At 42.5% G+C, this 18,624-nt stretch overlaps 1 protein-coding gene across 1 annotated transcript in view; it reads right to left on the bottom strand.

Moving 5' to 3' along the window:
- LOC136825266 (cartilage acidic protein 1-like) overlaps window positions 1-18,624 on the bottom strand; it is a 78,827-nt gene that overhangs the window by 39,402 nt on the left and 20,801 nt on the right. Inside the window, exons 3-7 of the mRNA XM_067081323.1 lie at window positions 15,834-15,926; window positions 13,384-13,622; window positions 12,724-12,823; window positions 12,415-12,560; window positions 85-222 (exon numbers count right to left, since the gene is read on the bottom strand). Of these exons, the coding sequence (XP_066937424.1) occupies window positions 85-222; window positions 12,415-12,560; window positions 12,724-12,823; window positions 13,384-13,622; window positions 15,834-15,926 (716 nt within the window). The remainder of the gene's footprint in view (window positions 1-84; window positions 223-12,414; window positions 12,561-12,723; window positions 12,824-13,383; window positions 13,623-15,833; window positions 15,927-18,624) is intronic.

The following is an 18,624-nucleotide window of genomic DNA, read 5'->3' as shown; positions in this document are numbered from 1 at the left end:
GAAGCTGTGGGTAACAGATACCAAAGTAAGTTAGGTACAATAGTAGTTCTCTTGTAAATTAATTCAAGGATCTTGGTAACTCACCTGTGTTTGTGGCAACATCTGTGAACCTTCCATTGCCTTGGTTCTTGAACAGGAAATTTGGACCATGTTCATTGACGCAAAAGACATCACTGTATCCTTTATCATTTAGGATAGGACCAACAGTTACACCACGTCCACCTGTAAGAATAAACACCTATACTGCACTGAACAATATTTTTTCAGTTAACACCTTGCACCAGAGAAAAATTTTCTGTTTTTACAACTACATACACCACCCTACTTACTAACGAGTTACGTTCCAGACAGCCGTTTTTATGCTGAATTGTTTGTAAGTGGGTTACTGTACTCTTCATGCCTATTTAAGCACAGTGTGATATAAAATCAATATAGTACCATGCATTTTTTCATCCTAAAACACAATACATTGTACATACAGTACTGTATGTAAAGAATAGGTGCACATAACAAAATTTGAACTTACGGGTGTCACAGGGGAGCACTCTGAACACAATTTCAATTTGCGATCACGTTTGTCTGTTTATCTCTGAATGTTTGTAAGTTGAATGTTCTCAAGTAGGGTGGTGTCTACTGTTGTTCAGTACTTTTGCATGACTATACTACAAATTGGAGGACATTAAAAACTGGTCTTTATACTCGAATAAAATTATAAAGGTTTTTCCTTCTAAAGCAAATAGTAAAATTAAAATATTTTTGGCAATGAGTGGTACACAAAGTTCAATTAATCATGTCAACTATTTGAATTCAATAAATGTTGAGAAGCCCTTACTAAACGAAAAAAAAAATGAAGTTTTCATAATAAAACTAATATTGTAATACTTACCTGAACACCTGAATTAGCCCTTAATCCCACTAGCCCGAACAACTCTCAACTACCCATCCCACTATAGTGGGAATTTTAACAGCCAGCATTACCAACGCTGACACAGGTGTGCGCCGACACGCCCCATTTTCGTCAATTGCTTTATTCAAGGTCAAAATTGATGTGGGGAAGGAGGGTGGGAATCATTCAGGTGTTCAGGTAAGTATTACAATATTAGTTTTATTATGAAAACTTCATACTGCAATACACTCCCTGAACACCTGAATTAGCCCGATTAACATCATTTAGAGGAGGAGGATCAATTCTATTGCATGCCCTTTGACAACCTCAGAGAGCGGTAGCTCACCAATCTGCTCTGCATAAGATATCCATTTAGCCAAACACTCACCATATCAATCAATGGTTTCAGTGAAGAGACCTGTTGGAGAGTACTTTGATCGAGTCAGGTCAGTACTCTCGGCTAGGATACCTATCTAGTTAAACACTCACCTTATCAATCGTTGCTTTTGGTGATGAGACATGATGGAAAGTACTTTGATCGCCCGTCAGGTCCACTGTCTCAGTCCGTCGACCTCCCATGTGGTTCTTCAGAACCTCTCATGTATGGAGAGTGCGGTGACCTCCCATGTGGCTATTCATAGCCTCTCATGTATGGAGGAAATGAAGCAGTGTGCCGAGCGCTGATCCTCCGGATAAGGTCCGACAATCGACGAGCGAAGAAGTATCTCGGTGCCGACGAAATAGCCTAGCCTACTAGAGTACCCCCTTGGACTCTCGTAGGGAAACTATCAAAGACTAAGATACTTAAAAAGTAATAAAGCTAAGTTCATGTGATTACATTATCACAGTTGCCTAAGAATTCTAAAGACTAAAAGGAATTCCTCTATCTGGTTAACCTAAGAATCTCTTCCCTATGCGACTACCGCATCAGCTAAATAAACGCCCTAGAAAATAGACTTTGCCGCTAACGCAGCCTAAGAGAATAACCCTCCGCACTAAGCGAATACCACCTCAGCTAAATGAACGCACCTTAGATATTAGACTTCGCCGCTACACGAGCAAAATAGTGCAACATCTCATGATCTCAGAGTCATAGATGTTGCTACTGGCAGCATTACTACAACTATAAACTGAAGTTTGATGCTCGACGCAAGCTTCACATTCAAACGGGTTGGTGGACAATAAAGGCCCCACACAAAGTCAGGTCAAACAGACTTTTCAAACCGCTTCGACAATGTGTTCGACAACCAAACAATTCGATTCACACGCTCAACATCACTTCAAACACAGGTTCGCGAATCACGCTTCGACTTAACCGCTTTGATCGTGTAAACCCTCCTTAAGAGAATAATCCTCCAAACCCCGCTGCTAATACCCCCTCAGCTAAAATGAACGCACCCCACATAATAGACTTCACCGCTAAACGCCAGAGGCGAATCGAACATCACTAAGTAAAAATGAGTAAACACCGAGACAGACTTCCAAGTAGCTGCTTCCAGAATAGACGGCAGTGAATAATTCCTGTAGGTGCTGGTACGATGAATTGACATAATCCGAATACTGTGCGGTCGGGAAAATACAGAGCTGAAGACGACGAAGAACAACCCTGAGAAGCCCTCCGAAGTAACTAATCACATCCTCTGACAGTGGACGGGAAGGATTCGAGGAGACACAAGTGTGTGAGGAAGTGGAAGGAGTTTCGCAACCCTTGATAAACAGACTTTAATGCTCCCCCCGGACATAAAGGTATCTCCGCTGGATCACCAGTAATGAACACTTGCAGGTAAAGAACAAACGAACGAGGCAGAGTTTTAACCTCCGACTCTGTTGTCGCTGCAAATTCCGGAAGACAGACAAATATGTATCATTCTCGCACAGGAACCCAACCTCGAAACTTGAAGCTCACCTTAACCCTTTAGCTGAAGCCAAAGCCAAGAAAAGGCAACTTCAGTGTCTTAACGTTATAGTTTCAATAGATTCAAAGGCAGGAAGCAAGATAAATATTGAAATACTCAGTAAGTCCCACAAGGGCGGCTCAGTCAGCAAAACAGGACGTTCAATCTTACAAGAACTTAATCAACGATTATCTTACTACTTGAAACTTCAGGAATGTGGAAACTAAATATACCGCTAATCGTTGAGCAGTAGTCAGCAATGGCCGAGTATGAAAGACTCTTGATTTTCCGGAGGAATAAAGGAAAATCCACTATTTTGGCTATGGAAGGTCAAGAGATGGAATGACCTTCCTTACGACACTAACTTCTATACCATTCTAGCTGAACCTGGTACGGTTATGGGTTGGATCGACCCAAAAGAAAATCCAGGTACAGTTTTAGGGGTCCAGATCAGTTTAGCAGGTTTCTCACAGTTGCCTGCACCAGGTCCAGCACGCGTAGGTTTGGAAAAAATAACAGAAAGAATGCGGCCGTCTGAGAAGTAGTAGCGTTTCAAGACTGGTAGGGACAACGAACTCGTAGGAGCTCCAGGAGCTCCAGAAACCAAGCGTGTTAAGGCGAGCTATTAGAGTCCAGGTCAATCTTGACACTTCCTGTAATTTCCTCATTACTTGGATTAATGAGACCGTGGATGCGGAGGAAAGGCGCACACTTGCATGTGATTCCAACTTGTAACGCCACCTTGGTGACTATTCGAAATAGGGATACCACTAGAGAAATAATCCGAAGACGATGGTTTAATCATATGTCGCGAATAAGTCGATAGTTGCTGGTCACTCGAGAACCTGACATATTACTTCCAGAGTCAAAGTCCACTCTCCCTAATACCTGAACGAGCGACCTAGCTTAATCTGCCCGTACTTTGAGACTCTCGATATAAAATTGGGAAGAAGATACACTTCGTTCTTCGTGACCTCTCAGGACTATGTTTTATAGTATAAAGTTGAGTTCTGTGAGCCTGTTCCTCCGAGTTCTTCAGATACGACACGCAATTACGCTTGTCGCTAAACATAGCCACTACTCTGTAGCCAGTACTAAGACTGAGAACAACTGAGGGCTTCCTTACAAAGCATTGATTTTCCGGAAGGTTTATTGATCACTCTCGTTCCGAGGCCTGGATTCCTCCAAGGTTGATTCCCAACCTTGATCTGAGGCATCTGTGTACAGATGAACGTCAGGAAGAGGGGAGTCGATAGACCTTTCCCGTCAGATGCATTTCTGACTACCACAACCATCTAACAGGCAATCTCCCGACTATAACAGCTGTTTCGCATAGGAAGTGTCCCAGCCATTCCGAGACATACCTGAAGAGAGAGTGCATTCGACATGGAGATTCCTGGACTAAAAGAGAGAGAGAGACATTCTCCTAAGAAGCTTCTCCAAGTTGAGACTTAGTTCCTTTGTTGGACGGAACCCTTCTATCTGTGAAGGACCGATTGGACTTCTAGGGTTGTGAAAACTCCTCAGAGGAAGAGAGAGAATCCACTTACCTGAATATGTTAAGAATTCCATAGAATTCCCTAGCTCTTACTAGCTCCTCTGGAGAGGAGGCCAGTTAAACTATCGTCTAGATACTTCAACACTCTGTATCGTCTAGATACTTCAACGCTCTGTATCGTATAGATTCTTCAGCACACTATATCGTCTCGATACTTCCACACTCTGTATCCTTGACAATGCCTAATTGCCGACACCAGAGACATGAGTCTGAAGAAACCATGTTCGTCATACTGGCTATGTCATCATCCTGAACAAAGAATTAGCCAAGGCTAATAGTGTTCTGAGCAACCTCTTATGAACGCCCGGATACTGAGGGGAAGATGACCAAGATAGAAATTTCAACTTTTCTTGCTCCAAACGGGTCAGAGACGCACAAAGCTTTCGCCTGGTGAGCCAAACCCTCGAGATAAATAATTAGCCGTTAACAGCCACGGATCCGGGCGCGACATAGCCACAATTTTAGAACCCGTGACAGTAATAACTTGAACCAAGATTCAGAAAGAATGCCAAGAGCCTCAGTCTGATTATAAGAACACATACCCCATGCACTGCTTCCTAAGAGAAGTCCCTACGAGCTGGAAAACGAGCCGAGACTTAAAACAGGAATGCTCAACCGATTGCTGAGGGGCAACCTACGCCAGCCGAAGGATTACCACTGAACTGGCGCGTAAGTCGCCCTACTGGAGAGAGAAGAGAAGAGTGCTGCTCATTAGATGCAACTGCCGATGCTGCTAACATCCGCCTCCTCCAAAGCCTGGCTAACTCCGATCGGAACCAAAACCAGCCAACACAAAAAAGAGGCAGCAGGAGCTGGTTTAGTGTCATAAAACTCAAAATCGGGAGGTCCGGGAGTCGTGTTTGAGGGTACGATGAAGTAAATATACCAAGCTCGTGTCCGTAATCGCATCGCTGGCAAGAGGACATTCTAAGTCCGGCCAGAATCTCCTGCACTCACGATAAGAATCCTCTTCCGCGAATGTCCGAACGGGTCTAACACCGACAAAGGAGGAGTGCATCGGACGAAGCCCTCGACAACGACGAGAGTCCGCAATCGACCAGCTCTGTCCAGAATGCTGCGCACTCCGCATTCCAATCAGGTACCCGGAGCTGAATCTGTATTGTTGGATCCGCCGGGAAGAGAAGGCTAAACCGAAAAAAAAAAACACGGAGCCGATTCCCCATTATTACCAAGGGGAAGACGAGTGAGAGTAGCCAAACCAACATTGTTAAATCTTGGGGGAGGATGCGCAAACGAAACCGCTGTAGAGGGACGGAAGAAGATGAAGGAGAGAGAATGAAAGAGGTAGAAGCTAGCCTGAGTTATCGCACGAAATGCAGGCGCATAAGTGCCGCTGACCGCCTGAAGAAAGTACCGCGATGCTCTGGCAAAACTGCTGAGCGCAACCCGAACTGGAATCGACGGAAGACCCTGTGAAATACCTGATGCTATCGGACATTTACGTAGGCCGAAGCATCGCGGGTTGGCGATATCTTCAAGGATGGAACAAGAGACCCTCAGAAGAAATCTGTCAGTAACAGGGTTTTCGCTTGTCCGAAGCTCTCCTACCGGAGAAGACCACTAAGGAAGGAAAAGGCGGGAGGCAGGAACAGCAGACGCATAAAAAAAGTTACCTGAGGAAAACCAAAATCGAAGGAAGAGGGAAAATCGGAAGATGCTAGCCGCAGGAAAGACCGGAGAAGAAGAAAGGGCCGAAGAGGAGACTGAAAAGGGGGTAACAGAGAATGTGGGAGCAGGAGATGAAGCGACAGATAACGAAGAAGAAAACTTAGAACAAAAAGGAAAGAAGGTACACCGAATCTGGCCTCCCTAAATAATCCTGAAAACATATCTGACATGAATTCTGGACACTACTGTGTCACATGCTCTAATGTTATTTATCGAGAAAAAATAATATATCCTCTCGCCAAAGGTCTATAATTGGCCGAAAAACCCTGCCATCCGCCTTATAACTCCGCCACAGCCAATTGCAGGTCTTAGCAAATTACTTTAGAAGCCGAAAGGATACACCATAATCCGCCTTACTAAATGGAGGAGTAGAAAATACAGGGAAGGGGGAAACTACAGTAGGAGATTTAAAAAAAAACAGTAAGAAGTGAGCTAGAAGTGAAAGCAGAAGGATTCTGCCCCACGTAACTGAAACATTGACTTGAGACTGAGCCAGGTCGAAAGAAGATAGAGAAAACTTCTTGTCAGAGCACAACAAAACCACTAACCCAAACCAGAACCCATTCATGAGAACGACACTGCAATCGCTAAAAACCTTTCTCTCACTACCAAACCTATCCTCTTTTATCACACCTAGATCTTGATCCTAACATTATCAACATTACATTTATCAGTCATTACAAGGGGGGCTGGATCTCACTGCCTGCTCCACGGCCGAGGGTCGGGCAGACCCTACCCACCGGGAGGCTTGCGGTTCTGCCATTACCTCAGCACCCGTTAGGCTGGTTCTGGAACAGGCAGGGAGCTGAAAAGGAAGAAGAATTAGACATCCCATCGCTGCTATTATCCCTATCTGAGAAATGCGTTGAAGACGACTAGCTACTGAATTTTCCTTACTAATTGCAATCCTATCCTCTATCTGTTTGACTACCACTGAACTCGCTAAATCCATCAACTGATCTGTAGTAAAAGTCTGAGACACTGAGGCAACGAGAATCTGACCGACGTCTGCCACCGTTACGAGCCAAAGACTTGCGATGATCTAATGTAATCATCCCTTCTTCTGTGCCTTCCAATGGGAACACTCATCGCAATGAGTTCGACATCACAATTAACCTTCTCACATACTCTGACGGAATGTCTATCGTAGTCCCAAGGTACTCATCCGCCTTTGCAGAAAGAAGAAGTTATGAGCGCCAGAGTCCACCGTCAGAGACAGTCGAGGCCGATGTCGTAAGCCGATGGCACGTGTGTAGTAGAAGGTGAAACCGTGGACTCCACACCGAGACCGGAACCAGCAGGTCCAACCAAAAAGACGCCCACGCTGAAGATATCCAGAAAATCCAGGAGAAAACCGTTAAATCCAATCCAGGTCTTCACCACAAGTCCAAAATACAAAAGAGAAGTCGGGCAATAGGATTAAAACCTCACTGCAGAAGGAAACAACCTTCCAGCAGCGAACAAAAGTACTGATGAAAATGGGGCGGTCGGCAAGACACCTGTGTCGCTGCCAACCGTTTGTTATGGTAGCTCAAGTGACAAGATTTTACCTGCAGCGTTGGTAACGCTGGCTGTTAAAATTCCCACTATAGTGGGATGGGTAGTTGAGAGTTGTTCGGGCTAGTGGGATTAAGGGCTAATTCAGGTGTTCAGGGAGTGTATTGCAATATGACATTTTTAAGATAAAATAAAGTTTTATATATATTTATCAAATAATTACATCGCTCACAGTTTCACTTGCCAGCAGCTAAAAAAATTTTTAAATTTATGCATAGTGCTATGTTGGTGTAGGAGACTTGACCCCACCTTAATTTCGGTAAGAGAGGAACTTCTCTTCAGCAAAGAGCTCAACTGTTTTTTACCTTCTGTCAATATATGAGGGGAGGAGGAGGTTTGATTAGTAATTACTATAAGTGTTACAAACCTTATTTTATCATAAAAATGTCATTTTATATATGTAACTTCACAAATAATTACACGGGCTGAATCCCAAATTGATACAGAGTGTGGATATATGGATTTTTCTACCACAAAACACATGGTGATAATGAGTTAGGAATAGAAATTATTAGCATTGGTACAATGCTTGTTATTCCTTACCAGGTAAGGGAGCTACTGCAGGTAGATACTGCCTCTGGTCAGTGCTCATCTTGACCATGTACAGTGTGGTGGAACAGCCCTGACACACCTTTACATCAGTGGGAGCTTTGCAGCAAGGGATAATCCAGGTGGCTAACAAAGCATACGAATAAACAGTTTCCCCTACCTTGGGTGCAGTTATAATCAAGGTGGCTAATAAAGCATACAAATAAACAGTTTCCCTGACCTGGGCGCAGTACCATGAAACAATCGACCAGACTTAAACACACCAGCATCACCTACACCATATAACAAAAAACCATCACCCATCCATTAAAACTAAGACTGGTGGGTACTCCAGGTACACAGTAACTCCCGGCTCCCCTTAGACTCGACACCTTAGTTCAAGGGGAAGAGGATAGGAAGGAGGAAAAGCTTCTTACGCTTCGTCCCCCAATACCTTGCCAGCCACTGACAACGGACCCAAGGTACAGTAAATCCCCGTATTCGCGGGGGATGCGCACTGCATTCCCCCCGTGAATAGCTAAAATCCGTGAATACTTAAAACCCCTTTAAAAACACTAAGAACTGCCTATTTTGATACTTTGAACACAAGAAAAATCCTCTAAAAATGCTTATACCTGAGTATACAATAGTTTTATCACAAAAAGTGCAGTTAGTCATGAAAATGAGACGAAAATACAGTAATTAATGAATATTTCTCAGTGGAAAATACCGCGAATGGGCGAATTTTCCGCGAATGATGGGTAGATATGTTCCACAGAGAAATATGCGAATATGTGAGTCCGCGAATCGTGAGAACGTGAATACGGGGGATTTACTGTACTGCAATTATTGAATATGGTCTCCACACCACGATGATGATGAGTTGCAAAGATTGACTTACACTTCCAATAAGTCGCTTGTAGAATCGAAGCTACAGATAAGCTGTGCTTGAAGGCTGATGAAGTGGTGACCGCTCTGATCTTGTGAGCCTTAGCTTTGATGGATGTTAAGACCTACTCTCCAATTTGAGAATGAGCTTCAGTGATAAGGTCCCTCAAGAAGAACGACAAGGCATTCCTCGACAGAGAACAAGACAGATTTTTAACCGAGCACCACTGGTTACTCATAGGACCTTGAATCTTCTCCGTTCTGTACAGGTAATACCTCAGTGCTCTAACTGGGCAAAAAACTCTCTCCTCAACTTCTGGGTCCAGGATTCCCAGCAGGCTTTTAATATTGAAGGAATGAGGCCAGGGTTTGGTTGGGTTCTCATTTTTAGCTAAAAAGCCCAGGGTGAATGAACACACAAGCATCCACTTGGGAAAATCCGACTCTCTTGTCGAGAGCATGTACCTTATTGACCTGCTTAGCGGTTGCTACTGCTAAAAGAAAGAGGGTCTTCCTAGTAAGGTCTCATAGCGAAGCTGAACGAAGAGGCTCAAAACGGGGTCCCAAGAGCCATTTCAGGACTACATCCAAACTCCAAGAGACAGCATCTAATCTCTTGGATTTGGAGGCATCAAAGGACTTGATGAGGTCAGACAGGTCCTGATTAGAGGAAAGATCCACGCCTCTGTGCCGAAATACTGAACTCAGCATTGCCCTACATCCCTTGATCGTAGAGGAGGCAAGGCCCCTAGATGTCCTTAAATAAAGAAAGTAGTCTGCAATGTCTGTACCAGACATCTTAGAAGACGAAATATGTCTTCTACACCAGGCTCTAAAGATTGCCCACTTGGCTTGGTAGACTTTGTTGGAGGAAGAACATCTACATTTCACAACTGCCTCTGAAGCTCTTGAAAACCCCTCCTGTCTGAGGAGTTTCCTAACAGTCTGAACCCTGTCAGGGCCATAGTGGACAATCCTTGGTGGAATCACCTGAAGCGGGGCTGTCTGAGAAGACTTGGCCTTTGCAGTAACAACCTTGGGAAGTTTGTCAGAAGCCTGAGGAGACATGGAAGCCATTTGTGCCGTGGCCAGAATGGGGCCACTATAGTCATCATGACATTCGTACAGTTGCGAAACTTGTTGAGGACTTCCCATACCGCAAAATGGCGGGAAGGCATAAAGATCTTTGTTTGACCAGTCATGTAGCATGGCATCCGTTGCCCATGCTAGAGGGTCTGGGACTGGTGAACAGAATACTGGAAGATGGTAATTATTGGACTTGGCGAAAAGATCTATGAGAGGTCTCCCCCACAGCTTTCACAGATTCTCACACACCTGCAGATGAAGAGTCCACCCTGTGGAGAGTACCTGATCGCTATGGCTAAACCCGTCTGCAAGGACATTGAGTTTGTCTTGGGTGAACTGAGTCACTAACCTGGTCTGGTTGTGGTCTGCCCATAGAAGGCGAGATCTTGCCACCTCGCAAAGGGAGAACGAATGAGTCCCCCCCACTTGCTTCTTAATACATATCATGGCCATAGTGTTGTCTGAGTGCATGGTCACTGTTTGATTGTAAACTTCTGTTGCAAAGTGTTGTAAGCCCAAACGAATTTCTGTCAGTTCCTTGAAGTTGATGTGCCAGAGACTCTGTTCCCAGGACCACGTTCTGGACACTTCCTTCCTTGTTGCCGAGAACAGCCCCCCAACCTAGATCTGACATGCCTGCATAAAAGTCTAGGTTGGGGCTCAACAGGAGCAGGGACTTCCCCTCTGACAGTCTGTCTTCTGACCTCCACCATAAGAAATCTTCTTTGATTTCTTGAGAGATAGGAAAGACAAATGTGTCTGGATGAGCTTTCCTGTCCCAGCTGGCCTGCAGGTAAAATTGAAGGGTTCTCATACGGAGCCTTCCCAGAAAGACAAATTGCTCCATGGAGGCTAGTGTACCGAGACGGCTTATACATTGGTTGGCTGAGCATGTCTGGCGGGCAAGGAATTCTTTCACTTTCTTCAAGCATGACTGAATTCTTTTGGAAGAAGGAAAAACCTGAAAACTTTAAGAGTTTATCATCATCCCCAAATATACTGTAGAATCCTCTGTGATGGAATCAGCTGTGACTTTTGGAAGTTGATTAACAGGTCTAAATCCTGTGCTAAGCGAAGGATCTTATGAAGGTCCTCCATGCACCTCTCCTTCGAAGGTGATCAAAAAAACCAATCATTTAAAAAGAGAGAGATGTTGATCCCCATAAGATGTAGCCACTTGGCGAATGGAGCAAGGACTTGAGTGAACACTTGTGGAGCAGTCGAAAGGCCGAAGCATAAGGCTTGAAACTGGAACACTCTGTTGTGGAACACAAATCTTAGGTACTTCCTGGACTCCGGGCATACAGGAATGTGGAAGTGGGCATCCTCCATGTCTATGGTTGCCATCCAGTTGCATCAATGAATGGATGACATGACAGAGTGACTTGTTTCCGTCTTGAATTCTGTCTTTTCAGCAAAGAAATTGAAGGCATTGACGTCCAGTACAGGCCTCCATCCCCCTGATGCCTTGGGGACTACAAAGTGACGATTGTTAAAACTGTCCGACCTGACTTCTTCGACCTCTTCAATGGCTCTCTTCTTGAGGAGGGTTGAGACTTCATTCGAGAGGGTTGAAAACCTCTCTGAGCCTACAGAGTAGGCAGCCAACATGACTAGTGTTGACTAAGGAGGGAGCTTCTCTCTGAATGGCATTGAGTAGCTTCCTTCAGCAATGTCACAATCCACTCCTCCTCTCCCCTTGTACTTGAGTCAGACATAATAAATCTAACAAGTCAACAAAAACACAAGTCTCAATAAGTGTCAAATCTAAGGAAAAAGGTCCTAATGTGTGATAAATGGTCTTGCTAAGAAAACCTATCATAAACACAAAGCTGTAGGCTACCAATACTTCACCAATGGCAAAATGCCGAAAATCAAAATTTAAGCTGACTGCTCACAACTGAACTACAGTCGTGAGTTGTCAGAAAACAACTGAGCTCTTTGCTAAAGTTGTTCCTCTCTTACCCTGAGAAAGTGGGCGGGGTCAAGTTACCTATACCAACACTAGCGCTACCGCAAATTTCAAAATTTTTAAGCTGCCGACAAGTGAAACTGTGAGCAATGTAATTACTTGGTAAGTTACATATATAAAAATTGATTTAACATGTGATTTTACCTTCTTTAGCTTCAGACAATGTTATTAGGCATCACAGCTCTAAAGTTTGGTCACCTTTCTAACATACACTAGAGATTTTTATTTATTTATAAATGATTTGTTTAACCAGACCTCTGAACCCTTTTAGGGTTCTTCTCAGGCTGAAGTCACACTAGAGATAACTGTAATAATTACTGCTCAAGGGGAAAATTAAATGACAAGTTTCTGTTACCTGTTAGTTTCTCAATGCCAGCCTCTCGGGCAACATTCTTCAGAGCTATTTTTCCAGCAGAAACGTCACTGTGCATTTCATCCATTTCAATTAGTGAATGAGGTCCAACACGACCTTTCGCATAGTTAGCTAAATATATTGCATACCTACAAAAAATGCAAAACTTACATTAGTTTACAAAATAATGGAGAAAAATGAATTAAATCACTATTACAAAGACTAATACATAATTTCATTTTATAGGACTATACAACAGGAAAATATTTTCAAAACAGTATAAAGAATGACATATTTCAAGGTATCTCTTACCTCCCATTACCAGTACGGTCCACACAAGCAACAGATCTTCCTGCAAAGTAACTTGCAATGTCTTGATTGATGTCGTCTGACAAGAGGTCAACGTACTTCCCTATAAGAAGAAAAAATTCAAGAACCCTGATATTATTAAGGTGAATTAAAAGTTCAGTAACGTAATGCACAAGGCCTCATTTCACACATGCCTTTTTCTTCTAACTACCTGAGTGGTATATCTACCTGGTAATAGACAGCACTAAGGGCATTCTAAAAATAAATTAAGCAGCATTAATGTACCTTATCTGGTTGATAACTGCTGTTGTCCTGACAAATCTATTTGAGATATTGATGATTTGGTCTCATTTATGAAAGTTTAGTCAGATGACCTGCCACCACAACTATTTGACAAATTAGTCAAGAAGTTCACATCCAGTGTGTGGGGGTAGAACCTCGGATGACAAAAGGTACTGGATGACAAGTAAAAGGCAGAAGGTAATGGTGTCACACAAGACACAGAAGGAAGCACTCCCATACAGAGGAGGGGCAGATAACGGTAAAGCATATATTTATACTGCTATAAAGTTACCCGTATTACAAAGACACAAATATGGGGCTATGTGACAAGTCTCACTCCAATACACATCCCATAATAATGACTGAAAGCAGCCTATTTACCATTTCTGAACTTGAAGAGTTTATCGGAATATGAAGCCATTCCAGAGTATGCATTGTTGGTATTCAAGAAGTATATCTCTTCCATCCCATCTCCATCCACATCGCAGGCCGACACTCCAATTGCCTGACCACCTACATCTCTTAGAGCGTAAAATGGAGAGCTTGCATCATCTATGGCAATGTTCACAAGTTGGTCTGTCTCTTGGTTGTACTTCAGCACAAGATTTGGGCCATTATACCTGTCAAAAGAAAGAAGGAATGGTAATGCAATACAGTAATCTTTAAACAGCTGCATTCACATTTGAGTTCATTTGTTCTAATCTACACTTATCCATAAGTCAAAAGTGTTTGGACTTGTACTGCTAGGTAAAGAGGTCCAAACCAACTCAGACAAAATTAGATGATGAAAGTATTCAAAAAGTTTTATACTTCTCCCAAACCTTCACTTTGAAAAGTACAACTATAAATTAGGTACTTCAATTCTTTCTTGACTATCCAATTTATGAATATTAACTGACAAAAGGATGAAAACTGCAAAAGTTATGAACTGCAAAATGTAGAATAAAAATGCAAATTGTAACATGTAAAACAAGTTTATTGATTTTCTGGTGACAAGCGCATAGAACTATTTTCTTTATTTTCGTAACTCAAAAAATACAAGTGCATGACTAAAATTCTATCTAAGATTTACTCTATGACAACATCTGGCTAATAAAAATAAATATCAGTTTACAACTCCACAAAATTAATTTGATAGCTACCCTGATCAAGATGCCTATGTCGTTATCTTTTGAAAAAAATCTCCTCCACTTCAGTAACAAATATCCCACTATGACATTACCACGACATTGGTATAAAAGAAGGTTTACTGAATCGTAAACTCATTCTGATACTGAAGTGTACAAGGAGTGGTAATCTATTTGGAAATGCCAATGGAGACTGAACTGAATTATTAGACTTTGAAAGCTGGGTGCAAGAGATGGAGAGACCGTGAGGGAGGACTTGAAAGAGAAGGGACTTGACGAAGCACAAGAGCACCACAGGGGCAGATGGAAGCTGCTAATCCAAGTGCAGGAATTTAGCACTGTCAATACTCATTACTCTTCCTACACAAACACAGAGAGAGAGAGAGAGAGAGAGAGAGAGAGAGAGAGAGAGAGAGAAGAGAGAGAGAGAAAACTCGCCAGTTTTTGAAAGTGATTCTATTAACATCAACGATTTCGTGTCTAAACAATACAATACAAAGGTACATCTTGAACAAAATCAAGACTCCAAAATCACTGTTATCACTACAAAAGTCATTAAAGAGGTATTCTTTACTCAATCAGAGCAAACAAATTAGTCCAAATGATCACTGATATCTTTGGTTTTTCCTACAATAATACTGGAAAACTTTGTAAACATCCATGAAACTTATTTCATTTGCAATATTTCTCTCTTCTTTCTCTTAGCAGGGTTCTAAGCAGTGCCCCCTCTGGCCCCAGATACTTCACTTTCTATTTTCTACTTTCCATCTGTTCATTTTGGACTCTTTTCACTCACTGTCTACTTCTTGAGCTTGTTCCATTCTCTCATTTAAGGAGAAATCCTTCAAGCAAGCCCTATGAAATTCTAGCAATGTGATTCAGCAGTCTCCCTGAACTAATTAATAACTCATACAGAAATTTCATAAAACACAAGAAGGTTCACCACACAGGTAAGCATAACATCCACTATTTCAAGATTTACTGCTGTAATGACTCTACATACAGTTAGTTCCTTCAAAAAATCTTGTTTTGACTTTTAAAAACTTGTGTAACAGACAATTCTCTGTGGGCAGTAGCATATTCTTATGCACATTTTACTCTTAAAGATAATACTAGCTCCAATTCTTATTAAAGCCAATTCACTGCCTTTATTCTTCATTGCCTACCATTCTCTTTATAGTTTTATCAAAACTAGCACAGCATTTACTCATATGTATTCTACACTCAATTCACTAGCATTATGAAACTAACTCTTGACAGACATAAAAGGAAATTATCACTAGCCTTTACTCTGCTTGGCACATATTTCAATGCTAGGCATCAAGTTTATTCTAAGGGTTTGTCTTAAAGCAAAGGTTCACCACATATGAACAAACTTGTTTTATATTTTGTTGATGTAAGTTCTGCTTTAACTCACTTGTTTCATTTTTTTTTATGTTAAGTTCTAGTTTTAGTTAATTTAACAGTTTTGTTCCCGCTTGTTAGGACAGTACATTCATATATGATAATGCGACTAAAGACTCTTTTTTATTTGATTTTTTAACAATTCAAAATGATGCAGAAAAGCTGTTTAGGTTTATTTACTAGCAACTTTCTTTCACGTGTGAAAGTGCAAGATGGACCTGGAAAGCAAAGTTACCACACATGCATGCTTTTTTTAATATCAAACCATAATGTTATCAGTCAACCAGAAACAGAACTCACCCAGCTACAACCACTTCCAGCTGTCCATCATTGTCTACGTCAGTGACTGCAACACCATAGTTCAACTGTACTGGATTACTTTCTGGAGAAGACCTGAATGAAAAGAAAACCTGTTGTAATCACAAATAATTGGGTAAAAATACACATTATCTTTTCACAGAAGGAACCAAGTTTCAATAACAACACCAGATTATAATCACAAATAAGTGGACAAAAATACACAATATCTTTTTGCAGAAATAACTAAGTTTCAATAACAACACCAGATTATAATCACAAATAAGTAACAAAAATAAACAATATCTTCTCATAGAAGTAACTAAGTTTCAATAAACACACTAGATTATAATGACATAAGTAGACCAAGATACACATTATCCTCTCATAGAAGTAACTAAGTTTCAACAAAAAATTATATTTTCATAATAAAATTAAGTTTCACATGTACTTACCAAGTAATTACATAGCTACACTTTCCACTCTTGTGGCAGCTTTAATTTGAAATTGCAGTAGCACTTCGATTGTTTAGTGTAAGTGACTAGTCCTGTCCACTAACAGGAATACTAGGAGTGACTTAGCAGACAACCTCATTCTGTTTCTGCCCTTATGTCCATCAGAGGAGAGGAGGGTGGGCTCTGATTCTGTAATTACTTATTAAGTACATATGAAACTTAATTTTATTATGAAAATATAATTTTCATATAAGTAACTTACCAAGTAATTACATAACTGAATCACACACCAACAGGAGGTGGGATACATGGACATAATCCATTCCAAAACATTAAGTTATATAATGAATTTGAAATAGACAAAGATGCTAGCTTTGTAAAACAATGCTTGTGGTTTCCTTATCAGCTAAGAGAGCCACTGCAGGAGAATACTGCCTCTGGTTGGTGGCCATCTTAACTTGTAGTGGTGTGGCAGTATAGCCGAAGATTGCCTCTACTTAAGTGGGAGCTTTGCAGCGAAGGAGTATTCTGTTGGCTGGCAAAGCCTCGTTAAGTGCCCTTGCCCTGGGTAAAATACCAAAAAATAAAAACAACCAAACAACTTTGTCACCTACACTGAAAATAAACATCTACCCATTCTCTGAGAGTGGTCGGTGCTCCAGGTGAATTGTAACCCCCGGCTTCCAAAAAATTTGATCTACTGATCCCTATCCCTTGAATGCTCACAGCAAGGAAGGTCCATGAAGATCGTCTTTCCTCTTCTCCAATGCCGGAGCGAGATGAGATGGTCTTGAGAGTCGGAACTCTGTCTGACGACTCTGGCAGGGGTGCGTGCAGAACACAAGACAGGAACCCTAATTGAGTCACATGCCAACCAAGGACCTGAGGTCCCTGGGAGAGCAAGACCGATCGAAGCTTCTCATAAGTAGCTAAATCTCAACCGAGGGGAAAAAGGCTACTTTCAGGTGAAAGACTAGGCCAATTGTGGACCTAAGTGCTGTATTCACAACTGAACCGGAGAGAAGCAACTCTCGGCGAAGAAGACGAGGAAGCCCACGACCTGCTGAAGAGCGGATCTGACCAGAGGAAAAAAGTCCCATCAACGACACCAACCAGCAAAGACAGCTCCAATCCCTGGGTACTGCTGCAGAGGATTGATAGACATATCCAGCTATCTCTGTTGCCGTTCAGCAAGTAGCCTATGCTTGCAAGGGAAGCCGGATAGTCTCTAGTCGTGAAGGCACAAGCGGTTGGGTCAGGGAGGCACTCTTCTCAGTGCCTCGGAAGCAGAGCTAGCAAGTCGGGCAAAAGGCGAAGTCTTCCAACATTCATCTAAATTCAGGGTGAACGACACTTTGCTGAACACCTTGCGAATCAGACAAATACGAAGGGAAAATGAAGATGTTGAGGTTGTCCCACTGTGTCAGCATGCATCACCTTAGTGGTCCGTGGGTCTGGTACAAGGAAGCAGAAGACCTGCAGACTTCTGTTGAGCAGGGAGGCGAACAGAAAGATGATAGGAAGCCCTGAAGTCAAGCAACCTCTCTGTGAAGAATTGAGTGAAGGGAGCTCTCTGTCCCCATCACTTGATGCCAGAGGCTAAGCTTGCCTGCCAATACATCCCACTGCCTGGAATGTATCTGGCTGACGGCTCTACAGAGTGCACCACAGTTCACTCTAGTACCTGCAAAGTCAACCGAAGCAACAGGAGGGAAACGAGACCCTCTTGTTTGTTGACATATGCCACTACTGTGGTATTAATGCCCAACAACACCCCAGAGTATCTCAAAAAACTGATCCTGAAAGTCTTAGAGGGCCAGGGAACTGCCTTGAGTTCCAGGATGTTGATGAGAAGGTACCTAACGTCTTGGTCGCACACCTTGAAGACAACAGTCTTACAGGGGTGCACCTATTCTCCAGTCGGTGCATCTGAGAACAGAAGTATGTCATGAGGAGAATATGCAGACATATTCAGAGGTTCCTGTTGATCAAGCATCAGCCTAAATCCTCCCTTATCCTTTGAGAGAGGAAAGGATTAAGAACTGGAAGCAGATCTCCTTCATTCTCCATTAAGAGAATCGAAAGCGAAGCTGTCCCTGATGGGACAGCTTCCACAGTGACGACAGGAAAATGAAGATGAATCGCTCTAGCCAGGCTGGCTGCTCTCGAAGTTGGGAACCTGGGAGAGGAGCTGGAACAGAAGCTCGTTGAAAGGTGGCTGAGACCCAGAGGAAAACAGATACTTCTCCTGAAGGATAGCCACTGCCAGGTCTCAGCTATGTTGCTGTCATATAGTCCAATGACTTGACAGCCATTCCTTCATCAAGGCACCAGCAGGA

Source organism: Macrobrachium rosenbergii, chromosome 37 (assembly GCF_040412425.1).
Source record: "Macrobrachium rosenbergii isolate ZJJX-2024 chromosome 37, ASM4041242v1, whole genome shotgun sequence".
Taxonomy (NCBI): Eukaryota; Metazoa; Arthropoda; class Malacostraca; order Decapoda; family Palaemonidae; genus Macrobrachium; species Macrobrachium rosenbergii.
The sequence above is the reverse complement of the archived record's forward strand: the minus strand, read 5'-3'. Positions and strand labels throughout refer to the sequence as shown.